At 44.1% G+C, this 27,610-nt stretch overlaps 1 protein-coding gene across 1 annotated transcript in view; it reads right to left on the bottom strand.

The window, feature by feature from the left end:
* Positions 1-1,936: 1,936 nt before the first annotated feature.
* The window catches only part of LOC130360952 (adhesion G protein-coupled receptor F5-like), a 40,120-nt gene continuing 14,446 nt past the window's right edge, over positions 1,937-27,610 (bottom strand). The window contains exons 5-15 of the mRNA XM_056563507.1: positions 25,817-25,972; positions 24,181-24,366; positions 18,796-19,005; positions 12,970-13,128; positions 11,441-11,631; positions 9,476-9,655; positions 5,660-6,982; positions 5,538-5,579; positions 3,881-3,946; positions 3,400-3,463; positions 1,937-2,576 (exon numbers count right to left, since the gene is read on the bottom strand). Of these exons, the coding sequence (XP_056419482.1) occupies positions 2,503-2,576; positions 3,400-3,463; positions 3,881-3,946; positions 5,538-5,579; positions 5,660-6,982; positions 9,476-9,655; positions 11,441-11,631; positions 12,970-13,128; positions 18,796-19,005; positions 24,181-24,366; positions 25,817-25,972 (2,651 nt within the window). The 3' untranslated portion in view covers positions 1,937-2,502. The remainder of the gene's footprint in view (positions 2,577-3,399; positions 3,464-3,880; positions 3,947-5,537; positions 5,580-5,659; positions 6,983-9,475; positions 9,656-11,440; positions 11,632-12,969; positions 13,129-18,795; positions 19,006-24,180; positions 24,367-25,816; positions 25,973-27,610) is intronic.

Raw genomic sequence — 27,610 nt, 5'->3', positions numbered from 1 at the left:
TTGAGCAGGTCCATCCCGCCTCCTTGACGCTTGACTGTGAAATAAAAAGGGGATTTTATAAGTTGACAACCACCTTCATATCCAGAAAAGGTACAATTTGCTTTTATACCCAAACAACCATCCAACAGTGTCTACAGCTTTTAGCACCAAACACAGCTGACAGCTTACCTTTAAAGGTGTACTCTGCTGCCCCAGCGTTCTGAACATTTGGGCCATGCCCCCTCAATGCAGGTCTCAATGCATAGACTTTCATTGAGGGGGTGTGGCCTGACATCAAGACCCCGCCGCCCGCACCCAGCTGGGTGCTGCATAGAGATCGCAGGGGTCCCAGTGGCAGGACCCCCGGGATCAGACATATTATCCCCTATCCTTTGGATAGGGGATAAGATATCTAGGGGCGGAGTACCCCTTTAATAAAAACCCATGGAGACATTTTTTTTCAAAGATATACATAGTCTTTAATGGGCTTTGCAGAATAGGCCTTGTCGTTTTCCAGAAAAGATGTCTTCTCTGTCTGCACCTATCAAGAAAAGCCTCTTGCACTAACCCTCTGAACCATCTCATGGGGGCTGTGAGAGGCCGAATGATCTACAACATGTCCAGCAGGTCCCTATAGCCTCACATGTGGTTCTCCTTACATTCTCCTTCCTCTGACTAATATACCCTCCTGTGGACTCCCACCATAATTGTGAGCACTCAGCACCACAATGCTATTCCTCAGTCATTGTCGGGCCCCGTGTAGGTGTGCTCAGGTATAAGGCTCCTCCACCAGCAAACTGGAAGCTAGGCATATCTGTCTTTCTGCAACCAGTGACTCTACCAGGGCCAAATATCAACTACAGTATAAGCAAGAAAAAAGGCAGATACCATCAATGTAAAGGCAACTAAGGAACAAAATCACCAATAGCTAATATAAAGGGAAGACAAAACTGAGATATTGATATTTCCATTTAATAGCATGTCTGGCTTGGCTTAGTAAATATGTGATATCAGTGGACTAAAGTAAGTAGGAGCCACCCAACAGCAAACTACAATGTGGAAGGGCTTATGTGAGCACCAATCAAGTGTGAGAAGATGGTGCGGAACAATGGACCATAGGGATATGGCTGACCCTCCTCTATACTAGACAAGGGGCCCACCATCACTCTGTCATCAAAGGTCCCCAATACATCTGGAGCTGACTATTCTAGCATAGCCTTGTTTTATCTATATCATATATAAGGGCAGGACAACACTTAAAGGGGTACTCTGCCCCTAAAAATCTTATCTCCTATCCCCGCGATCTAGGCTGCGGCACCCTAGACATCTGGTACACGGGGCAAACTTCGTTCCCTGCCGGATGACTGGGGATGCCGGGCAGAGGATCGAAAAGTCACGGCCACGCGTCCTCAATGCAAGTCTATGGGAGGGGGCATGAAGGCCGTGACATCATGACCTGCACCTGACACTCTAAATGAACCCCAGGTGCAGTAGGAAGATTGCAGGGGTACCAAGCGACGGGATAGGGGATAATATGTCTAGAGGCGGAGTATCCCTTTATCAAATTCCATTGAAATGGCCTGAATCATCAGACAAGAGTCTAATTCTTAATTAGGCATTTTTTTTTTCAATAGTTTCAAGTTAGGCTGCATTCACACCATGATCTGACCTTCCGATGCACAGATACGATTTCGGAAGCTCAAATCGCCTGAAATCGTATCTGTGCATGGATAGGTACAGACAGATACAGAGCCATTAACTATTATGGGGCTGCAAACCCGATCGTAGTCAGTTAGTGACTACAATCTGGTCATTTTCTCAGGGGATTCAATTTTTGACTCGGACTGAAAATCGTGGTCTGCTCCGTATCTGTCTGTACCTATCCATGTACATATACGATTTCAGGCAATGTGAGCTTCCGAAATTGTATCTCTGCATCGGAAGGTCAGATCGTGGTGTGAATGCAGCCTTACTCACTATATCTAGTGGCCATAGCTCCATTATCCTAATGCAGTAATAACATACTGGCTGCCTGCAGTTGGGGAAGATAACTGCATACTGTGTTATTATTGACTACAGAGTATACACATGCCGTAAGCTTCCTCTACAAGTGGCAGCCATATTTTTATCATATAAGTCTACTTCTATTCAAGGGATTTGGAGTTATGCCTCACAAATACTGAGCCCGGCCATCACTGTATAGATTTATGAAGAAATGAATCACCATACAATATTAGATCTATATTGGAACTATATAGATTAATAGGAAATTAAAAGGGCTGACATTCTTTTTAAGGGTAGGGTCACGCATGTCAAATTTTGCTGCGTTTTTTGCCGCATATTATCTGCAACTGATTTTGCTACCCATTGACTTCAATGGTTAGAAAAATATGCAGCAAAATACGGCACGTGTGACCCTACCCTGAAGCTATACATAGAAATGATAACCCCCCCCCAAAAAAAAAAAAAAAATGAAAGGTATCATATAATTGCTGCAGGGTATATATTAAACTATCATCTGCATTAAGCAAGCACAGAATATGAGTTGGTTGAATTGTCATTGGTTGAACTTTGAGCAGAGTAGAAATCGTAGCCGCCTGTAATGGGAAAAAACAAACAAAAAAAAAACAAAGTGTCAATATAAAATGGAAAAAAATAACAATTTATCTTTATTATGTGAAGTATACCTTGTATAGCAGGGGAGCTAACAAATGAGGAATAGACATTTTTCTATAATCTGATATAGCCAGCAAATGCAAATGAATGATAACTGTATTGACTGACCATCTGACCATCTGATCATCTAAGATAGAAAAAGTGTAATGTGATAATTGCATGTTATAGGAAAGATAAAAGTGAGATAGGTGTGGTGTGGATTTTATGCCCTGGGCACAACTTCACTTGGGTACGGCAGCATAGACGACATTCTTTGCTGGAGGTATGCTGTTGCCTAGGGTTATAGGGGTTTTCCAGCCTTATAAATATGTTTTAAAAAAATGAACGTTAAAATAACAATAAACAATGTACTTACCTTTTAGATCCCCTGGAACTACAACTGATGTGGCCAGTGAATAGCTGCTATGGTCATGTGTCAGTATGAGGCACCAGAAAAGACCAGTGTGTGACCAGGGAAGCATTGGCAGGAGATGGTAGAGCAGGGTATGTTTTTTTTTTTAGATAAGTACATTGTTTTTTATTACCTTAACACATATTCATTTTATTTCAACATTTTGAGTGCTGCTGCAAACTTTGTCTGTCTGTCTGTCTATCTATCGATCTCATATTTCGTATTTTTACCAAGAGATATCACCATATCTCTGAATCCCATATACCCCATGTACAGATGACCACAGTAGGACACCCCAGGTTTGTAATGGCATTATTGTGAATATGATGTACCATCTATTGTCTATTACTGACCTCCTTTGCCAAATAATTTCTTCCTGTATGGCTTTGAAGACGCAGATGAATTGGTTGATGTAGTCTATGGATAGAATGAATTATTCAGAGTCAATATAATATCTTTGGCCAATCAGGTGTTAGATCTGTGTCATTTACACACAGGTCACTCTTTGGAACGCCCCCAACTGGACACCCCCTGTTCTATGTAAGCCTATGGGCATCAGAGAGGGGTAAGAGCTGCTGCTTTTCAAACTCTACTGGTTGCCCTCGGAAACAGACAGCAATTAAGCTATCCCTGTAGTCAGACATGTGACGTAACAGCTGACATCACAGTGTATACCTGTGTTTTGCAAAATCTGGGGGGCCATAGTTTAGAGACCACTGCTCTATGACATCCATATATCCTAATAGGAGCTATGGATAGTGGTGTTCTCTAGGAGACAGTTCCCTCAAACCCTCCTCATATACATAGCTATGTCTTGTGATACCATCATCTTACCTGCACTTTAGTCCGGAGGGTACTCCAGTAAGAGTTAGAAATGCTGCTTCTTACTATTTTTCTTACCTAAAAGCAAGGAGATTTTTATGACACTTTGTGCAATCACAAATCTGTGCAAAATTGTGATATTATAGCAATGTATAGATATATACCCTTAAAAAACATTACCTCTCTGTATCATCTAGCTCACATCTAACATATATCTATCTACTGTATCTATCTCTTATGTCTTATCTATCTAGCCAGAGGGCTTCTGCAGGTTAATTCTATGCTCCATAGGCTGGACTTTTATAAAGAGGGTGCCATGTACCCTGGGGCAGTGTCTGACAGTTTTTTTTTTCTTTAAAGTGGGATGCCCTGATAGTATGGTGGGGTAATTACACCAGACACACTTGGGTAATGGCAGACTCTTTACTGAAATATAATTCTCTTGACAACAAGGCACAAGCTTGCCAGTATGCAGTTCTAATAGTTTGCTGCGAATACCTGAAGTGGTGTCCTTGAGAAACTACTGATTTGAAGGATAGGGGTCATAATGTTCTCTACTCTAGTATCTTTTGCCCAAAAATCTCTCTCCGCTGGTTATGCTGCAATGCCCAATGGCGGGGTGCAGGTCTAGTAGATAAGTTACTTTATAGGAGCTTCCTTGCCCCAAATGGTCCTAGGCAAAGAATATATGATGTTGGTCTTATAATGCAGGCCGCAATAATGCTGATCCCCTGGCACTGGAGCCGCAATATGTGGAGGCCACACATTCTCTATGGGAGCTGCCAAAGGTAGCCGAGCATTGTTATTGGCTATTGTCGTCAGCTCCATAAACAATGAATGGAGTAAAGGCGTGCATGTGCAACTTGTCTCACTATTAATAAAGAAGGCTTTGTTCTGGAAATCATAGAGGGTCCCAGCGGTGGCAACCCTATAACACTGACCTTGTGCCTGCACTGCCCATGCGATCTGACACTTATCCCTTATCCAATGGATAGGTGTAGAGTCTGTTTATCTTTATTTTGTATTTTCTGCTTTGGGTCCTGTTTGGACATTCAGTTTGTGTGCGAACATTTTCTGTGTTAATTCTCCCTGGTTTGGGAAGAGTTAATGCTTCCAGTCTATGGGATCCTTGGTGGGGTTATTTAGACCCTAGCTCTGCTGGAACTCTCTGCTGGTAATTACTATAGACCTGTACTCTGATTATATCTGCCGTTCATCTTGATTTCGGTTTCTGAACTGTATGTTAGTGTGCTATATCCTGCCTTGTCTGTATTTATATATCTGTTTTGTTGGTTCTGTTCTGTCCCTGACTTGTTCCCTGACTTTGTACAGTTCTGTTTGCTTTGTTGACTTCGACGCCCATGCACTTTAGCGCAAGGAAGGGACCGGCTCCAAGTTGTCGATCCTTCATTTAGGGCGGATGGGCAAGTAGGCAGGGAGAGTGGTTTCATGACAGTAGGATTTACCTTTAATAGATAGGACTTCTACATTTAGAGGATGGTGTCACTGGTGTGTGTGTGTGTGTGTGTGGGGGGGGGGGGGGGGTCCTAAATTTGTACATGATCCATAACCACAAGTAGATAAGTCAAAAGTGAAACATATTTGGAAATAATTGCTTGATAATAAATTTGCTTAATAATAAATTGAAAAGACTGAAGCTTCTACTTACATTTTGGTCCAACAAGACAGTAGATATCAATATGAACAAACCCTTGAAATAAAGACAGATATGGATATCACTGGTATTATATTCCCATTATATAAAAGAAAAAGTGAATGATTCCTATTTACCTGAAAAGAGTTGAGAGCTGCAAAAATTCCATGGACGACATTATTTGAAGGATCGGTGGCAACTACAAGACCGAGTACCCAAGTACTTCCAAGAAGCGGTGTCAGGACAGCAATGCTTTTAACTATCACAACAAAAGCCTGCTTTTCCTCATGCCCATGCCGTTCTCCGATGCCTGGCCTTAGTAGCTTTATGATAACCACAATCAAGATAAAAACATTGATGATCACAATGGTTAAAGCTGGGATCACAAAGGCCAGAAATGTTACTGGTTTGTATGACAGCCAGCAAAATTTACCACTAGTGAATGTCCCACTCGGAGCTGTTGCCGCCACCGTTATGATGGCAATCAGCAGAGGACAACCATATCCTAAGCAGAAAGCTATGATCATCATAATTCGTCGACTCATGTCATGCAAGAGGTAGATCAAGCGATAAAAGAGGATAAGCCCAAGGACCAGCATCCAGAAGAACAGTGACAAGTAAAAGTAAAAGGTCAGGAAAGCCACAGCTGTGCATGCATCTGAGGTTGGATATTTTTCCAATGCGGCGCCGATCATAAACCAGATGTCAGCAATTAAAAGGGTCACGGCAATATTAACTAGACAAACGTGGCGCATGTAAGAGGTCTTGTTTTTGATGACAGATCTCCATACTACAGCTTCGATGAGCAGAGTGATAACCAGGGAGACAATAGATATTGAAACTCCGACATAGGTAATTATAGTCAAAAATTGAGCGTCATTATCACCCATGAGGACTGAGAAGGAAGTCAAGTGGTTGCACGAACATTTCACCATTTCCTCATCACTGGCACTCAATGCAATGCAGCCACCATTACTCCAATACTGCCGGTCCAGATCTAGCCAGACACAGTCTGGATTTATCAGAGTTAAGTTACTCTTGGTAAATGTCATAGTGATGTTAAAAACTTTGCTATCTATGCTTGAGGAGTTATTTATGACCGTTGACATGACCAAGGCGTTGACCTTTCTTGTCTTATTTTGCGGCAGGAGGTCTTTCATCGTAGAGTACGCTATGGTGACCACTGTGTTAGAATCTCCTGGCAAAGTCCCACTTTTGATCATTACATTACTACTTAGGCCTGCCAACGAAAAATTTCCATTATACCCAGTATCTCCTTTCACGACTTTGCCAAAGACCTGGATATTGCTTGTGTTATCATTTGTGGAGGAGAAAGTATCATTGAACTGAAGATTCTTTGCAAATGATTCCACGGACTTCAGAACTGTAGAACTTTGATTTGAGGCTTCTTCCCAAGAGGTGATGTTATTGACCACAATATCTACTGTTTGGAGTAAATTCTAGAAAATGAAGAAGAACAATGACATGTCTATGATAATGAAATTTTAGACCCCCTCCCAAAATAAAATAAAAAAATCTAATGTATATGAATTACAGTACAGCAGAGAGTATGCACTTAATGACAACTGCAATGAACTGTACTCAATTGACAGAGAAAGTGTATATTACTACAGTCTCCAGTAAATTAGAGTTCAGTGCCTCCCCAGAGTGACAGTATAGTCAGTGTATACAGATCCTTTGACTATGTATATACTGTTACTATCCTGCATTGTCTAGGCCTCTATCTGTACACCAGAGCAGCCATTAAAGGGGTACTCCACCCATAGACATCTGATGTCTGATCACGGGCAGTCCTGTCGCTGGGTGGCTCGTGACGTCACGGACACGCCCCCTCCCATAGACTTGCATTGAGGGGGCATGGCCGTGATGTCACAAGCCTCCTGTGCCGCAGCTGGTGCTGCAGAGAGATCGTATGGGCAGGGAAAAGTTCCTGCACTTGCCCACAACCCCTGTCCCTTCCTACTGCGTATTAACTGACGCATCCACAACCACGAAAACAATCCCTGCCTATCTCCGTGTTGGGACTTCAGAGCCAAAATAACAAACTACAGTATACTCACAGGTTAGGGAATTTGTCAGGAATACAAAAGTTAAAAGCACACTAACAATACAGAGGGAGACAAACAAACCAACAGATAAATCAAAGTCAACAAGCCGAAGTCAGAACCGAAAGAACCAAAGAGATGCCGAATCAGAAAGCAAGGGGTTAAATCAGGGAAACTCAGCTAAAGTCAAAATACCAGATAGCAAAATAAAATACAGAATGCTAGCTTCAGAAACAAAGTTCTTTCACAGGCCAAGACTAGTGGAACACCGAAGGCTTAAAGGGGTAGTCCAGTGGTGAAAAACGTATCCCCTATCCTAAGGATAGGGGATAAGTTTGAGATTGCGGGGGGTCCGACCGCTGGGGCCCCCTGCGATCTCTCTGTACGGGGGCCAGGCTTTCCGGCCAGATAGCAGGTGTCGACCAACACACGAAGCGGCGGCCGACACGCCCCCTCAATACATCGCTATGGCAGAGCCGGAGATTGCCGAAGGCAGCGCTCCGGCTCTGCCATAGAGTTGTATTGAGGGGGCGTGTCGGCCGCCGCTTCGTGCGGGGATCAACACGCCCCCTTCCCACGGGCTGTCGGGGCCCCGCACCGGAGATCATGGGGGGCCCCAGCGGTCGGACCCCCTGCGATCTGCCACTTATCCCCTCTCCTTAGGATAGGGGATAAGTTGTTCACCACTGGATATCTCCTTTAAATAGACAAGCTGCCTGGTGTGGACTGAAAATAGGACACAGGATTGGCCAGAGAAAAACCAGACAGGATAGGCCAGGGCATTGCCACAGCAACTACAAGCTTTGCCAAAAACTTGAAAAGTTTATCCCTTTGGACAAAACTGGGACAAGTCATTATATCAACCTATTGGGGGGAATTTATAATGCCCTGTACCAACGCAGAGTGGCAACATTTCTATTATTTTTTCTTGCAAACCCCCTCTTGTTTTGCAAGTGCCCACTTTGTTCAAAAAATTATTTGCGTAATATTGCCACTCTGCACCGGCGCAGGAATTGATAAATTCCTCCCCCATTGTGTCTAGTGGCCAGTGTTGACGGTCACATAAAAAAAAACACAATCAATGTGAAAATATCAGTTTATAATAAAAACAACCAATCATTCTTATTGGTTGCAATTAAAATCCATCAAACTTTTCTTCACATGCTTTCCATAGTGCACTTTGTGTAAGCCATCATGTTGAACCTTTTCATAAACAGCAGCTTGTTGCTAAAGAAGTCAACCATTTCTTCGATCATTGCAATTATTAGTCATTTTTTTTATTTTTTATTACAACCTTTTAAGTTGTAAGGGGAGAATACCCTTATAATACAGTATGTGGTGGAACTTCCTATTTCATGGCCCATGGAGGTACACTAGGAGTCCATGGATTTCTATGGATTTTTCTTGACTACTCGTATTTGAAGAATCCCTTCCTACATTCATGATCAAAATCCGTGTTGCCCTATATGGACCTGGTGTCCTCTAATCCATTGACCTGGTATTGTTAAGAAAAATTATTTAAATTTTTAGATCATGCTTGAATATAGCCATTCCCACCAATTTCCCACCAAAATTATTAGAGATCCCAACTACCAGGCTTACAGTATACCAATCAGCCTTTGGACAATTCTAAATCTGTAATAGGGGTCCCACCAACCATGTGCCATTTATAATACTGGTGGCTTCTTATATGGCAGAGGGGTCTTTGGGCCCCCTTAGAAACCAGAATCCAGAACCAATGTTCTAAGACCAAATAGCTGGATACTATCTATGTTGCTTGTGGGGAGGATGGAGGTATGTGTGTGTAGTAATTTAGTTTACTTTATCACCAATGCCCGGTTGGTAATGTGTAAAAAAGAAAGTCTATAATAACCCCAATTCACTCACCTTCATCATTGGCTTGGATACTGCTACATTGGTGCTTGCAACAATAGATATTATATTGACCATGAATTCAATATTTTTGGATGAATTTCCTATATTTTGTTTTTCGACTATTGCAATGGTTGTGATATTTTCTAGAAATGTTGCCAGGTTTTGTTGTACATCTGGGCCATTTACCAAGTCCTATGCGTGAGGAAAATACAAATAGAGAATTTACAAATATAAATTAGCGAAAAGTGTGGACAAAGCTTTAGTTGGAAGCTGGCTTGGGCCCAGCAGTGTTTACACAACCAAGTTATAGCCTTGGGTTGGATGCATTTCACCTGAGCAGTCAAAAGTTAACAGGCATTTAGTTCTGTCTTGTCTACAGCTTAGATGCCAGTGAAGCTGGAAGACTCCCTTTCCCAATCGCTCACTGCTGATCCAACACTCATGGCTCCTCTGACCACTTCCTGGTCCCTTCTTGACGCACAGGAGATGCCTGCTTATCTAATCTCTGAGTCAGGCGAGTGGGCATTTTCTTCAATTTCCTATGTGTTGCAACAGGACCAGGGTAAAGAGATCAGCGGGGACTAGAGGAGTGTTGTAACTGCAGTAGTGGGGTGTTAGGGAGATGACTAATGCTTTTTTTGCTGCTTTATTAGCATCTATAATTCTTTTAGATTCAGCGACCAGCATTGATCTTGACATCTAAAAGGTCAATGGGGGTCTTTAATGGCCATGGAGCAGTAGTTGTTTTTGCCTATGGTGAAAACACCTTGAATACAGGCTTTTTAGGTGAGATAGGCACAATGATGTCCTAATGTTACATGTAACATAGAACAGTCAAATGTGTATATATATATATATATATATATATATATATATATATATATATATATATATATAAATAATGTATATACATTATTTGCATATATAAATCCCGTATGGAATGGTATATAATTATATGTATGTACGTGTTGTCAGAACCCGTAGAGTTAATCTGCACTGAGAGTCTTTTTTTCTGGTTGCTGTGGTTACACCTAGCTCTCTGAGCTGGTCAGCTGACCTCGTTGGTGTTGCACCTGTCTAGATGGCTATTTAAACTTGCACTGTGCTCTTAGACCTTGCCTGTGAAAGAGCTTCTCTAGTAACTAGCGTTTATAACCTGTATTTCTGATAATCTGGTATTTGTGACTTTTGGCTTGGCATTCTGACCCTTCTCCTGTATTTGCAAATTTGTACCTGATATTTCCTGTTACCGACTTGGCTTGTGGACTCTGACTTATTGTGTGTTTGTTTAGAATCATGTCTGTTAGTTTGTGTGCCTCCTGACTGTTTCCCGACTTTTGTCTGTGTTTGTAGTTTATTTTGTTGACAGTGACTTCCATCACTTACTTAGGAAGGGACCGGCACCATGGTTGTTGATCCGCTGTTTAGGGTGGATAGGCAAGTAGGCAGGGTAAGAGGGAGTGGGTGAGATCAGGACTGCACTCCTTCCCTACCCTGACGTGACATAGGTCCTTCCAGGTTAGCCTATTACCTTACAGTGTTGATCCAGAGGAAGGCAAGCAACTCTTAAGGTAGAAGCCAATTTTCCCAATTTTAGGGAGGACAAATTTTTCTTACCCCTAAGTTTGTCAGTTCTAATAAATCTCTGGATCATCAACCCTCCTCTATAATCTCGATAATATTAATACACTCCAGAAATACATCTAGGCCGCTCTTGATCTTTTTTTATTGTGTTCACCATGACCACTTCCTTTGGCAGAGAGTTCAATAGTCTCACTGCTCTTACAGTAAAGATTCCCCTTGGTGTAGAAACCTTTTCCTCTAGACGTAGAGGATGCCCCCTTGTTAGTGTTACAGTCTTGGGTATGGCTCCAAAAATTATAGTGTCCTTTTCTCTACTAGCCAATAATCCTGGTGTTGTGTATACGGTGTGGCGGTATTATATGTCTGAGAATGTGTCCTCAGGAGTCTTTTTACCTGGGCACTTTGAAATGCTGAAAAAATCTTTTCAGAATAACACAGATTTATTTCCTGTCCCCAGTCTTCATCCTTGCAGGGATAAATGATGTTACCAAGCTGCGTCGGGTCACGTTCCTGACATGGCACAGAATAGTTACGTCCACTGGGTGTTTCAGGACGGTTACCCTCAGCACTGCATGTTTTTTCACCTAAAGACACCAAAAAGCATCTGTAATTAGGAATTGCCAGGAACTATAAAGCAAGTTGTAAAAGCCAGAAAATAGAAAGAAAATGTAAGAATAAATCCGGCACCACGGAAGTACATCTCCACATAGCACATAAATAATTATCTTATGAGAAACCACAGGAAATCAGTGTTGATGTATTGGCACCTTATTAGAGCAAATGGGTGGTGCTCACATCAGTGAAAACAAAGATCCACATGTATCGATAAGTTGAAGATATGAAGGATGTAGCACTCACCGCAAAAATTCTGTACAACTTCAGACTTTATTCCAGGCTTCACCAGGTAAACGACTAGGTGCCAGTACACAGGGAGTAGAGTGAAAGTGTTGAGGCGGGGCATTCAAGGGGGCGGCGACATGTTTCACACCCTGCAGTGCTTCGTCTGGCCCGTAACGGGCCAGATGAAGCGCCGCAGAGCATGAAACATGTCCTGCCTAAATGACCAGAAGTCTACGCCAGTAGACCACCAGGAGGGATTCTCATAACTATCTCCTAACCCAAATCTACCCCATCTCATGTCCAATTCAGTCTTTTCCAGTCTAATCATATCTGCTGGACATCAACTCTTGATAACCAGAACATGCTGCTAACCGTATGTCTCATTGATATTCTTTGTTTACTTTTTTTCTCCATTGTCTCCCCCAATGCTCCACATCTCCAGTCGTCACCTACTATCAACCATTCAAAAAGCTTCCGTGGCCCAAAAGTCTAGCCAACCACAGCCACGTAATTAGACTTTCCTTCACCGAAGACAAAGGTTCAATTTTCTACCCCAGCAAGGCCAAACAAAGTGACTTGTTTGCGGCCTTATTTGGAGAGGAGGTCAGGAGGTCAGGTTTCTCTTGGGCACCATTGCTACATGTACATCTACAAAGCCACCATTCAACCAGATATCTCTTCGGTAAGACCTTCTGCGCCTTGTTTGTGGATGCTGCAGTACAACAGACTTGAAGATTCTTCCCATTGGTGAGATACTGGACATACATGCCGTTAAAGGGGTACTACGCCCCTAGGAATCTTATCCCCTATCCAAAGGATAGCGGCATCCCAGACATCCGGTGCACAAAGCGAACTTCGATGCAGTGCAGGGCGGAGGCTTGGGATGTCATGATCACGCCCCGCTTGTGACATCACAGCCACGCCTCCTCAATGCAAGCCTATGGGAGGGGGCGTGACGTCTGTCATGCCCCCTCCCATAGACTTGCATTGAGGGGGCATGGCCGTGACATCACGAGTGTAGCGTGGCTGTGAAGTCATGAGCCTCTTGGGCTGAGCCTCCCTCTCTGTAATTGTTTTCTTACCCTTTAGAAGGCTTATGGTCATCGCGTCTTTACTAGTGGTTCTATCAGACAATTTGTTGGTGACCACACAGTATACAGTTGACACGGCATTGGGATTACACTCAACGGACTGCGAGTAAATAAAACATGCCATATTTCCCTGGTTTCCAGATGGTTTACCTAGAGGAAAAAGCATCACATTAAATGTAATGTACTAGTTATGATCATTTCTGGATGTCTTATTGTCACATTTGTGGAGTGAGGAGTGAATTGGTGCCTTGTCAAGAACACTTCTAAATAATGCTTTATACCTATCTTTAGATTCTCAGAAGCAAGCCTTGGTTTGTGTGAGGAAGACTGTGTAAAAATTATAGATAGATATAGAATAGATAAATTAGATAGATATGAGATAGATATATATGAGATAGATAGATATGAGATAGATAGATAGATAGATAGAGATATAGATAGAGAAAAATACTGGAAAAGCAGCACAACCCAGGGGGGCAAAAAATGCAAAAAGTAACAAAAAATAAGAAGGTGCAAGCAACTAGTTGGGCCCGGTTAAGACCCCAATCCAGATACAGCAATACAAAAATAGTGGCAGCACTCCAAAGTATAGAAAAAATAAAAAGTGGCTTTATTCCATATCACAAATATTGGTGCAACGTTTCAGCTGCCCATGCAGCCTTTTTCAAGCATGATAGATATATATGAGATAGATAGATAGATATGAGATAGATAGATATGAGATAGATAGATATGAGATAGATAGATAGATATGAGATAGATAGATAGATAGATATGAGATAGATAGATATGAGATAGATAGATATGAGATAGATAGATATGAGATAGATATGAGATAGATAGATATGAGATAGATTGATGGATTTGAGATAGATAGATATGAGATGGATAGATATGATATAGATGGATAGATATGAGATAGATATGATATAGATAGATATGAGATAGATAGATATTAGATAGATAGATATGAGATAGATAGATATGAGATAGATTGATGGATTTGAGATAGATAGATATGAGATGGATAGATATGAGATAGATATGATATAGATGGATAGATAGATATGATATAGATAGATAGATATGAGATAGATAGATATGAGATGGATAGATATTATATAGATGGATAGATATGAGATAGATATGAGTAGATAGATATGAGATAGATAGATATGAGATAGATAGATATGAGACATATAGATAGATAGATAGATAGATAGATAGATAGATAGATATGAGATGGATAGATATGATATAGATAGATAGATATGAGATAGATAGATATGAGATAGATATGAGATAGATAGATATAAGATAGACAGACGTGAGACAGATAGATGTCAGGGTCCGAAGTGGTATGCAGGGAAGACACTGGTAGTGGATCCTCTATGTCAGTGAGGTGATGGCGTGGGCCGTACCAGGGGAACGGAATCTGAGGGGTTAATGGTTTTCACCAGAGCCTGCTGCAAAGCGGGATGGACTTGCTGCGGCAGGTAATCCCCAGGTCGTTCCACCCAATAGCAACTCAACCTCACTAACTGGCATGTGAGAAGATTGGGATGCAACCCGCGAGTGGGCGCGTCCCACTACGCGGATCGCATCCCCGCCGGTGATAACAGTGCAGCGTTCCCGGTCAGCGGGTCTGACCGGGGCGCTGTACGCAGAAGAACGCCGCGAGCGCTCCGGGGAGGAGCAGGGACCCGGAGCGCTCGGCGTAACAGTACCCCCCCCCCCTTTGGTCTCCCCATCTTTTTGGAGCCCAGGAATCTGCGGACAAGCTCTTTGTCCAAAATGTTGGCCTCAGGTTCCCAGGACCTCTCTTCTGGACCACAATTCTCCCAATCAATTAAAAAAAATCTTTTACCTCGGACAATCTTGGAGGCGAGGATCTCTTTGACAGAGAAGACATCAGAGGAGCCAGAAACAGGAGCAAGAACAGTGACCTTGGGAAAATAACAGTTAAGTATAAGAGGTTTGTGAAGAGATACATGGAAAGAGTTAGGAATACGAAGAGAAGAAGGAAGGTGGAGTTTGTAGGAGACAGAATTGATTTGGTCTTTGATTTTAAATGGCACGAAACCATATGTATTTGGCAGAGAGCCACACTTTGTCACCAGGGACAAAGACAGGAGGAGTTCTTCTCTTTTTATCCGCATGTCTCTTCATACGAGAAGAGGCCAGTAAGAGCCACTTTTAAGTCTCCTTCCAGATAGAGGAGAAGTCCCGGGTTAATTCATCCACGGCAGGAATTCCAGAAGAAGTAGGAATGGGGAGGGGGGGGCAGCGGGTGACGGCCGTACAAGACAAAAAATGGAGATTTGGCGGAAGATTCAGAATTTTTGAAATTGTACGAGAATTCAGCCCAGGGCAGAAGGTCGACCCAATCATCTTGGCTGGAGGAGACAAAATGTCGCAAGTAGTCACCAAGAATCTGGTTCACTCTTTCCACTTGTCCGTTGGATTGGGGGTGATAGGAGGAAGAGAAATTTAATTTGATCTTTAATTGATTACAGAGAGCTCTCCAAAATTTTGACACAAACTGAACGCCTCTATCCGAGACGATATGCGTGGGAAGCCCGTGAAGGCGAAAAATCTGCTGAAAAAATTGCTTCGCCAACTGTGGCGCAGAAGGAAGACCTGGAAGCGGAATGAAATGAGCCATTTTGGAAAAACGATCAACAACCACCCAGAGGACAGTGTTGCCATGGGATAAAGGAAGATCAGTGATGAAGTCCATGGCAATGTGGGACCAAGGTTTTTCAGGCACCGGCAGAGGAAGGAGAAGACCTGCAGGCTTCTGGCGTGGGGTCTTGTCATGTGCACATACTGCACAGGCTCGTGCGAAATCGGTCACATCCTTTTTCAGGGAGAACCACCAATAGTGTCTGGCAATCAACTGTATACATTTTTTGATTCCAGCGTGACCAGCCAGAAGGGAGGAATGGCCCCATTTGAGGATCCGGAGGCGAAGACGTGGAGGAACATACGTTTTTCCTGGAGGGACAGGCACCAGAGAAGCAGGAGCAGAAGAGATCAGACACTCTGGAGGGATGATGTGCTGAGGAAGGGTCTCGTCTTCAGAGGCATCGGTGGTACGAGATAGAGCATCAGCCCTGACATTCTTGTCTGCGGGACGAAAATGGATTTGAAAGTTGAAACGGGCAAAAAACAACGACCATCTAGCCTGGCGAGGATTTAGCCGCTGGGCGGATTGAAGATAAGACAAATTTTTGTGATCTGTATAGATGGTGATGGGATGAAGGGATCCTTCCAGAAGATGTCTCCACTCCTCAAGTGCCAACTTAATAGCCAATATTTCACAGTCTCCAATGGAATAGTTTTTTTCAGGAGGAGAAAAGGTTTTGGAGAAAAGTGACTTTTTGTAGGAGAACAGCTCCGGCTCCAACTGAGGAGATGTCAACCTCGAGGAAGAAGGGCTTCAGAGGATCAGGTCTGGACAAGACTGGAGCAGAGGAGAAGGCGGCTTTGAGGTGGTTAAAGGCTTCTTCCGCCTGTGGCGGCCAGGATTTCAGATTAGCATTTTTCTTAGTCAGTGCTACAATAGGAGCAACGATGGTGGAGAAGTGGGGAATAAATTGACGATAATAATTAGCAAATCCGAGAAATCTTTGGATAGCTCGTAGGCCAGTGGGAAGAGGCCAATCAACTACCGCAGATAGCTTATCAGGGTCCATTTGAAGATCTTGACCGGACACAATGTTTCCCAGGAAGGGAAGACTGCTGCGTTCAAATAGACATTTCTCAATTTTGGCGTAAAGTTGATTTTGGCGTAGGCGCTGAAGCACTTGACGGACATGAAGGCGATGTTCCTCTAGGTTGGAGGAAAAATGCGGATGTCATCAAGATAGACTACCACACAGGAATATAGTATGTCCCGAAAAATCTCATTAACAAAGTCCTGAAAGACTGCTGGGGCGTTGCAAAGTCCAAAGGGCATGATTAGGTATTCAAAGTGACCATCTCTAGTATTGAAGGCGGTTTTCCATTCATCACCTGTTCGAATACGGATGAGGTTATATGTGCCCCTTAGATCAAGTTTGGTGAAAATCTTAGCTCCACGCAGTCGGTTAAAGAGTTCGGAGATGAGAGGCAGAGGATAGCGATTTTTTACTGTAATTTTATTAAGACCGCGGTAGTCAATACAGGGGCGTAGAGATCAATCTTTTTTAGCAACGAAGAAAAATCCAGCTCTGGCTGGAGAAGAAGATTTACGGATAAAACCTCTTTTGAGGTTTTCCTGTATGTACTCATAGCTTGTGTTTCCGGGGCAGAAAGTGGGTAAATCCTACCACGGGGCAGTGTGGTACCAGGAAGCAAGTCAATAGGGCAGTCATAGGGTCTATGTGGAGGTAAGACCTCTGCTTGCTTTTTACAAAAGACGTCCGAAAAGTCCTGATAGGCCTTAGGAAGACCTGGCAATGGAGTGGCAATGGAGACTTGGCAGGAAGGAACTGGGTGGAGACATCGATTGTGGCAAGAAGTTACCCAACTCTTAATGTCCCCGGTGGCCCAGTCGAGGCTAAGCGAATGACGTTGGAGCCAGGGCAAGCCCAGAAGAATTTCAGAAGTGCAGTTGGGTAGCATAAAAAATTCAATATGTTCATGATGGTGAACTCCAACACTCATGAGTAGCGGTTGAGTGCGGTAACGCTCGGGGCAGACCAGTCTCTCTCCATTGGCGGATGAAATGAAGAGAGGTTTGACAAGACAGGTAACTGGAATATTGAATCTGTTGATTAGGGAGGCTTCAATGAAACTTCCTGCTGAACCTGAGTCCAAGAAGGCCACAGCGGGGAAGGAAGTATTAGTATTAGCGGGTATGGCAATCCGCACAGGTATAGTCAATCGTGGAGAGGAAGAATTCACACCTAGCAACGCCTCTCCTACATTAACTAGGTGCGAGCGTTTCCCTGACGCGGAGGACGAATGGGACAGTCTTTTAGGTACAGAAGGACTAGGCAGGCAAAAGGCAAGGTCAGACGTAGCAGAAGGTCAGGGCAGGCAGCAATGGTTCGTAGTCAAGGGCAACGGCAAGGGTCTGGATACACTGGCAAAGGACACACGGGAACGCTTTCACTGGCACAAGGCAACAAGATCCGGCAAGGACAGGAAGGAGAAGTGAATTTTTATAATGTGGAAGTGTTTGGTACTGATTGGGCCAGGCACCAATTAATGGTGCACTGGCCCTTTAAATTTCAGAGAGCCGGCGCGCGCGCACCCTAGAGAGCATGGCCGCGCGTGCCCGGACAGGACAGCAGGAGGACAGGGCAGGTGAAAAGATTGGGATGCGACCCGCGAGCGGGCGCGTCCCGCTACGCGGATCGCATCCCCACCGGTGATAACAGTGCAGCGCTCCCTGTCAGCGGGTCTTACCGGGGCGCTGCACGCAGAAGAACGCCGCGGTGTAACAATAGATAGATGGATATGAGATGGATAGATAGATAGATATAAGATAGATAGATATGAGATAGATATGAGATAGATAGATAGATATGAGATCGATATGAGATAGATAGATAGATATGAGATAGATAGATATGAGATAGATAGATAGATAGATATAAGATAGATAGATATGAGATAGATAGATATGAGATAGACAGATAGATAGATATGAGATAGATAGATAGATAGATATGAGATAGATAGATAGATATGAGATAGATAGATAGATAGATATGATACGGATGGATAAGAGATAGATAGATATGAGATAGATGGATATGAAATGATGGATATGATATGAATGAATAGATCTCATTAAATATCTATACCTGTAGTAACATTTCTTACCAGGTGTTGTGACTGCGCTGTTGTTGCGGAAATATATACTATAGTTTTGATTAAATACACAGCATTTCAGCTCTGCTTGTTCTGCACACTTCACATATGACTGAAGAGGGTACACCTTTATGGAATCATCCTGGGGCAGCGCTACAACCTCCACAGTTATATTCTGAGAACTAGTCAGTGTACTCTGATATGCTGTACATATGAAAATACCTGAATAAAAGATAGAAAAAGTAATAATAAATATATATAAACACTGTATATTAAATCATTACATGATACAGAGTGAGATGGGGTAATGTACCTGCCCCTGTAATTCCACAGTGAAGATGCAATTGTTACGCCGAGAGCTCCGGGTCCCTGCTCCTCCCCGAAGCGCTCGCGGCGTTTCTCTCCCTGCAGCGCCCCGGTCAGACCCGCTGACCGGGAGCGCTGCACTGACATGGCCTGCGGGGATGCGATTCGCATCGCGGGACGCGCCCGCCCGCGAATCGCACCCCAGGTCACTTACCTGTCCCGGTCCCCGGCTGTCATGCTCTGGCGCGCGCGGCTCCGCTCTCTAGGGCGCGCGCGCGCCAGCGCTTTAAGATTTAAAGGGCCAGTGCACCAATGATGGTGCCTGGCCCAATCACCCTGATTAGCTTGCACCTGTTCCTTGCCCTACTTATACCTCACTTCCCCTGCACTCCCTTGCCGGATCTTGTTGCCTTGTGCCTTGAGAAAGCTTTACTGTGTTACCCATACTGTGTTCCAGACCTCCTGCTATTCCACCATTTACTACGAACCTTGCCGCCTGTCCCCACCTTCTGCTACGTCTGACCTTGCTCTTGTCTACTCCCTTGTACCGCGCTTATCTCAGCAGTCAGAGAGGTTGAGCCGTTGCCAGTGGATACGACCTGGTTGCTACTGCCGCTGCAAGACCATCCCGCTTTGCGGCGGGCTCTGGTGAATACCAGTAGCAACTTAGAACCGGTCCACTGACACGGTCCACGCCAATCCCTCTCTGGCACAGAGGATCCACCGCCAGCCTGCCGAATCGTGACAGTAGATCCGGCCATGGATCCCGCTGAGGTTCCCCTGCCAGTTGTCTCTGACCTCACCACGGTGGTCGCCCAGCAATCCCGACAGATCGCCCATCTAAGTCACCAGCTGTCGGAAGTGTCCACCATGGCACAGCAACTTCAGTCGCAGCTACAGCATCTGCAACAGCAGCTACCATCTCCTCCAACAGCTCCTGCACCTCCTCCGCAGCGAGTGGCCGCTCCTAACCTCCGCTTGTCCCTGCCGGACAAATTTGATGGGGACTCTAGACTCTGCCGTGGTTTTCTGTCACAATGTTCCCTTCATTTGGAGATGTTGTCGGACCAATTTCCTACAGAACGGTCGAAGGTGGCTTTCGTGGTCAGTCTCCTGTCTGGGAAGGCTTTGTCTTGGGCCACACCGCTCTGGGACTGCGATGACCCTGTCACCGCCTCTGTACACTCCTTCTTCTCTGAGGTTCGCAGTGTCTTCGAGGAACCAGCCCGAGCTTCTTCTGCCGAGACTGCCCTGCTGAACCTGGTGCAGGGTAATTCTTCAGTAGGCGAGTACGCCATCCGATTTCGTACTCTCGCTTCCGAATTATCTTGGAACAACGAGGCTCTCTGCGCGACCTTTAAAAAAGGCCTATCCAGTAACATCAAAGATGTGCTGGCCGCACGAGAGATTCCTGCCAACCTGCATGAACTTATCCATTCTCCCACCCTTGACTGGACCACCGGGGAGATCAAGAATTGGGGCCCTGCTTGCCGCAAAGAGCTCCTCACGTCTGCTCCCAGCCCCGTCTGTCGGTCCTCAGTGTCTCCTCCTGTGCCTGGTCTCCCCAAGGCCTGTCAGGACTGTGCCGTGCCCCCTCATAGTCCCCGTCCTGGTGACACTCTGCCCCGTGCCAAGCCTCACCCTCTGCCCCCCCTCCCCATTCCCACTCCTTCTGACCGGTCTGCCATTCATGTTAAAACCCAGGACTTCACTGTCCCCCAGAAGCAGACTCTACAATCGCTCCCGATGTCCTCGTCCTCTGTGGAGCGACATCCCGACAAAAAGAGGGGGAGACCTAAGGGGGGGGTACTGTTACGCCGAGCGCTCCGGGTCCCTGCTCCTCCCCGAAGCGCTCGCGGCGTTTCTCTCCCTGCAGCGCCCCGGTCAGACCCGCTGACCGGGAGCGCTGCACTGACATGGCCTGCGGGGATGCGATTCGCATCACAGGACGCGCCCGCCCGCGAATCGCACCCCAGGTCACTTACCTGTCCCGGTCCCCGGCTGTCATGCTCTGGCGCGCGCGGCTCCACTCTCTAGGGCGCGCGCGCGCCAGCGCTCTGAGATTTAAAGGGCCAGTGCACCAATGATGGTGCCTGGCCCAATCACCCTGATTAGCTTGCACCTGTTCCTTGCCCTACTTATACCTCACTTCCCCTGCACTCCCTTGCCGGATCTTGTTGCCTTGTGCCTTGAGAAAGCTTTACTGTGTTACCCATACTGTGTTCCAGACCTCCTGCTATTCCACCATTGACTACGAACCTTGCCGCCTGTCCCGACCTTCTGCTTCGTCTGACCTTGCTCTTGTCTACTCCCTTGTACAGCGCTTATCTCAGCAGTCAGAGAGGTTGAGCCGTTGCCAGTGGATACGACCTGGTTGCTACCGCCGCAGCAAGACCATCCCGCTTTGCGGCGGGCTCTGGTGAATACCAGTAGCAACTTAGAACCGATCCACCAACACGGTCCACGCTAATCCCTCTCTGGCACAGAGGATCCACCTCCAGCCTGCCGAATCGTGACAGCAATATCTAATAATAGATAACTAATACCACTATACTGCATAAATAATACTGCCATACTGTACATATAAAAAATGCCAGTCTGTATTTTTTGAGAGGTTTGGTCTGGGGTCTTTATTTATTTGGAGGGTCTGTTCTAGGGTTTGTATTGGTTTAGGGAACCTGGTCTGCAGTTTAAATTCTATAGGGCATCTGGTCTGCAGTCTGTATTTATTTAATGTGTCTAATCTCTAGCCTATATTTATATAGGGGGTCTGGTCTGTGGTCTGTATGTATTTAATGTGTCTAATCTGGGGTCTATATTAATTTAGGGGGACTGGTCTGTGGTCTGTATTTATTTAAGGTGTCTAATCTGGGGCCTATATTAATTTCGGGGGTCTGGTCTGAAGTCTTCATTTATTTAGGTGTCTAAGCTGGGGTATATATATATTTAGGGGGTCTGTAATTATTTCAGGTTTCTAAGCTGGGGTATATATATATATATATATATATATATATATAGGGTCTTTTCTGGAGTTTTTATTTATTTAAGGTGTCTAATCTTGGGTATATATATTTAGGGGGTCTGTATTTATTTAAGATGTCTAATCTGGGGCCTATATTCATTTCGGGGGTCTGGTCTGAAGTATTCATTTATTTAGGTGTCTAATCTGGAGTATAAATATTTAGGGGGTCTGGTCTGGAGTCTTTATTTATTGAAGGTGTCTAAGCTGGGGTATATATATTTAGGGGTTCTGTAATTATTTCAGGTGTCTAAGCTAGGGTATATATATATTTAGCTTGTCTGGTCTGGAGTCTTTATTTATTTAAGGTGTCTAATCTTGGGAATATATATTTATGGGGTCTATTTATGTAAAATGTCTAATCTCTGATATATATATATATATATATATATATATATATATTTAGAGTGTCTAGTCTGGGGTCTGTATTTATTTAAAGTTTCTAATCTGGGGTATATTTATTTAGGGGTCTGGTCTGGGGTCTGTATTTTATTAGGCATATAATGTAGTTTGAGGTTTATATTTGTCTAGAGAGTCTGGTCTGGAGTCGAGTATTTAAGGGATTTAATCTGGTGTCTATATTTGGTGGATTTGATCCGTTGTTTAGAATATCTTCAGACAAATAGTTTTCTGTGATTATTTAGGAAGTCTGGTCTGAAGTCTGATGTGTTTAGCTATTGTAGGTAGCATGTAGCAATTTCTATTAAAAAATAATATTTGTAATTATTTTCATTTTTTTTTTCAAATATTGCATAAAATGTATATTTGCCACCGCCGCAATTGAAACATCTTGTAGCATAAAGTTAACACATTGTTTATACAGCACTTTACATTACAGGAAAAAATAAAGGAATAAAATATATGTAAAAATGGGCAAGTCAACTAGCTTATACATCTATGCTGATGGCGCAATATATAATTCATATATGGAACACAGTATATAATGTATACACACAGTATCTCACATAAGTGTGTACACCTCTGACATTTTTGTAATGTTAAGTATTTATGTACACGGTGACCTCATACAGGGTACTCTGTAACTCAGGATCAGTACAGCATAAGTAATGTAATGTATGTACACAGTGACCTCACCAGCAGAATAGTGAGTACAGCTCTGGAGTATAATACAGGATATAACTCAGGATCAGTACAGGATAAGTAATGTAATCTATGTACACAGTGACCTCACCAGCAGAATAGTGAGTACAGCTCTGGAGTATAATACAGGATATAACTCAGGATCAGTACAGGATAAGTAATGTAATGTATGTACACAGTGACTCCACCAGCAGAATAGTGAGTACAGCTCTGGAGTATAATACAGGATATAACTCAGGCTCAGTACAGGATAACTAATATAATGTATGTACACAGTGACCCCACCAGAAGAATAGTGAGTACAGTTCTGGAGTATAATACAGGATATAACTCAGGATCAGTACAGGATAAGTAATGTATGTACACAGTGATCTCACCAGCAGAATAGTGAGTACAGCTCTGGAGTGTAATCCCGGATGTAACTCAGGATCAGTACAGGATAAGTAATGTAATGTATGTACACAGTGACCTCACCAGCAGAATAGTGAGTGCAGCTCTGGAGTGTAATCCCAGATGTAACTCAGGATCAGTACAGGATAAGTAATGTAATGTATGTACACAGTGACCTCACCAGCAGAATAGTGAGTACAGCTCTGGAGTATAATTCAGGATATAACTCAGGATCAGTACAGGATAAGTAATGTAATGTATGTACACAGTGATCTCACCAGCAGAATAGTGAGTACAGCTCTGGAGTGTAATCCCGGATGTAACTCAGGATCAGTACAGGATAAGTAATGTAATGTATGTACACAGTGACCTCACCAGCAGAATAGTGAGTGCAGCTCTGGAGTGTAATCCCGGATGTAACTCAGGATCAGTACAGGATAAGTAATGTAATGTATGTACACAGTGACCTCATCAGCAGAATAGTGAGTACAGCTCTGGAGTGTAATGCCGGATGTAACTAAGGATCAGTACAGGATAAGGTTATGTATGTACATCATAGATAAGAGGTTGTTTCTACTTACCCGACCAGTCTGGGGTAGTACTGCCTATTGGAAAAGTGACCCTGCTTGTACCTGATGAACTGGCTTTCACATTACTTGTGGTATCTTTTGCCAACTCTATTTTGTTTACAGTGACATTTGTGGTGCAAATTATATCCAGCGCTTTGCCCGCAGAAATGGGTGACACTCGAGTGATGCTTATGTTGGCTGCAAAGAAACAAACAAAACAAAAGGTTTGGAATCATTTCTCCTACTGAAGATCCACCTCCAGTAAGTGGCTCCCTGGTGCCATGTACTGACATCTAGGTCTTCAGCTCCTCTTGGCTCTCTGCTTCACCACAGGGGGATGACCCACGAGGGGGAGCGAGGAGAAAGTGATTTTTTAAACGTTTACATTTTTTTGCACATCGGGCATTATTAATGGCGGATTGGGGTGACCAGGGGGACATTTTCCTATATGAGTGTCCAAGTCTGGGCTGTATTACTCTATGGGGTGATATTTTTGTTTGGGGCAAAAGTTGTGGGCCATATTAATAAACAGGGACACATGCTGGGAACGTAGGACTGTATGAGGGGCCATATTAGAGAGAGGAAGCATAGGGGTCTATTCATATGGCCGAATTTCCACTTGCGGAATTCCACCTCAAATTAAAGGGGTACTCCGGTGCAAAACTTTTATTTTTTTTTTAAATCAACTGATGCCAGAAAGTTAAACAGATTTGTAAATTACTTCTATAAAAAAAATATCTTAATCCTTCCAGTACTTAATAGCTGCTGAATACTAAAGAGGAAATTCTTTCTTTTTGGAACACCGAGCTCTCTGCTGACATCACGAACACAGTGCTCTCTGCTGACACCTCTGTCCATTTTAGGAACTGCCCAGAGCAGCATATGTTTGCTATGGGGATTTTCTCCTACTCTGGATAGTTCTTAAAATGGAAAGAGATGTCAGCAGAGAGCACTGTGGTCGTGATGTCAGCAGAGAGCTCTGTGTTCAGCAGCTAATAAGTACTGGAAGGATTAAGATTTTTTTAATAGAAGCAATTTAAAAATCTGTTTAACTTTTTGGCACCAGTTGATTTAAAAAAAGAAAAAAAACGTTTTCCACCGGAGTACCCCTTTAAAGCCCATAGACTTCTATGTGATTCCGCACTCTCAGAAGTGAGAATGGGAGTGCGGAATCCCATAGAAGTCTATGGGCTTAAATTTGAGGCAGAATTTCTTCTGTGTGAATAGACCCTAAAGGCGGACATAATTACTGTCTGGGGCACAAAGGAGGCATTATTACTATATGGGGCAAAAGCTGGGGCTATATTATTGTCTGGGAACACAAGTGGGGGACATATTACCACATTACTGAATGAGGATATATGTGATATATGTGTTTTTGGATATTGATAGATGATAGATAAATAGAGAGATGATAGATAAATAGATAAAAGGATATATTGGTTCAGATTTATCAAAACCTGTGCAAAGGAAAAACTGCCCAGTTGCCCATAGCAACCAATCAGATCGCTTCTTTCATTTTTAACAAAATGAAAGAAGCGATCTGATTGGTTGCTATAGGCAACTGGCCAACTTTTCCTTTGCACAGGTTTTGATAAATCTCCCCCATTGAGATAAATAATAGGTAAAGAGATCAGACAGATCTTACCTTTTGTTATATAGGTTATAGTTATAACATTTGAAGCTCTGGCCCCTTCATTTCTTAGAAAATTACAAGTGTACTTATTTGGCTGAGAAGATGAACATCTGGATGTATCTGCAGTCAGTGTATATATTGAGCAGGTGCTGTTGCTGCTTTGATCCCCTGCAATAGATATTGAGAGGTCATTGATCAGTAGCCACAATGTACAAGAAGATCATTATAGTATAATGCCATTGTGCCAAGCCAAGTATACACCAGTATTCAGCTATATATTTCTCCGACTGTAGGTGATGCAAGTCGGCCATGAAGTCACATGCGAATAGGCCCCTCCGGAATGCCCCTTTTATGCAACGCCATGCCCCCTTCCAGCCCCCCGCACAAGACAGCATATATATGTGGTAGCGGGGTGTGATGAGGGCAGATGTTGTTACCCTAGGGGCAGATGGCATTAACCCTTGTATTGGTGACACCAGGGCGTGGTTTAGCCTAAAACCACCCGAAGGTATACCGCTGGATCCTGGGCTAGGCATGGGGGCAATAAAGACTCCGATGCCAAGTTACGGACAACGATAGCTTTACTTGGGGTAGACAGTTGGTAAAGTCTATACAGTTCAGCCAGGGCCCAAGGAGGTGACCAGTGAGGCAAAGACCTTAAGGGCTTGCTGGGACTTGTACTAGGACTGGACAATTGAATGCAGACCACGCTGACTTGACAGATGACAGGGACTGACTTGACTCATAAAGCTGTGACTTTATCTTACCTGACTTGATGGCGGCTGCAGGACTGGACTTTGAGGTCTCCAACACTCTGGACACACACACTAGGCGACAGTGGCATCGCTAGGGGGGGGGGGGGGCAGAGGGGGCCATGGCCCCCCCTAGATCAGGCCGTGCCCCCCCAAGTTAAAATAAATAGGGATGTCCCGATACTAGTATCGGGGCCAGGGGCAGACTGACCAGCTGGGTAAAGAGCCCACTGCAGCTGCTGGGGATATCCCTGCGCTGCTCTTGGTCTGCGTATCATTAGCAGAGACAGGCAGAGCAGGGATGAAGGTACCTGATGATGGCTCCGCCCCCAGAACAGGAGAGGACTGGTGCCGAGAGCTGACAGGCCTCCGGAACACAGAGCAGCTTCATGTGAGGTGAGTGATGTTCCGTGTCCTCCCTCTCTCCCCCCTGATCAGCAGTCTATCCTGGGGCTGGGTCATGTGTATAGTAGAGTCCAGTGGGGTCACTTTCCCTCCTTCAGTGTCCACAGGTCACATTATCACAACAATTTTTGGGAAAAATCGCGACAAAATTGCGCGGTTTTACCACGATTTTTCGTAAATCGCGGTAAAACAGCACAATTTTTGCCGCAATTTTTCCATAAATTGTTCTGGTAATGTGACCTGTTGGAGACTTGTGGACACTGGAGGAGGGAAAGTGACCCCTCTGGAAGGACAACATGTGAACACATTAACCCCTCATTAACTCCTCAAGGGTACATTCACATGTACAGGATCTGCTGCATATTTTTGCTGCATATTTTGTGCAGCTGATTTTGCAACCCATTAGCTTCAATAGGTAGCAAAATCAGCTGCAGAAAATATACAGCAGATCCTGTACGTGTGAACGTACCCTAAGGGCTCATTCAGGGGTGGATCCACGGTTTATTTTACGCTGCAGATCCCCCGACAATGGATCCTACAGTGCTGCCTCCATCTGTGCTGCTCATAACGGCAATCCTCCGCTACGAGCAGACACGCTTTGATGTGTATACTCGCGCACATCATGGCCGCTCCTCCTGCTCTCTGAGCT

Source organism: Hyla sarda, chromosome 3 (assembly GCF_029499605.1).
Source record: "Hyla sarda isolate aHylSar1 chromosome 3, aHylSar1.hap1, whole genome shotgun sequence".
Lineage (NCBI taxonomy): Eukaryota > Metazoa > Chordata > Amphibia > Anura > Hylidae > Hyla > Hyla sarda.
Note: the sequence above shows the minus strand (reverse complement) of the source record. Positions and strands in the feature narration are given on the sequence as shown.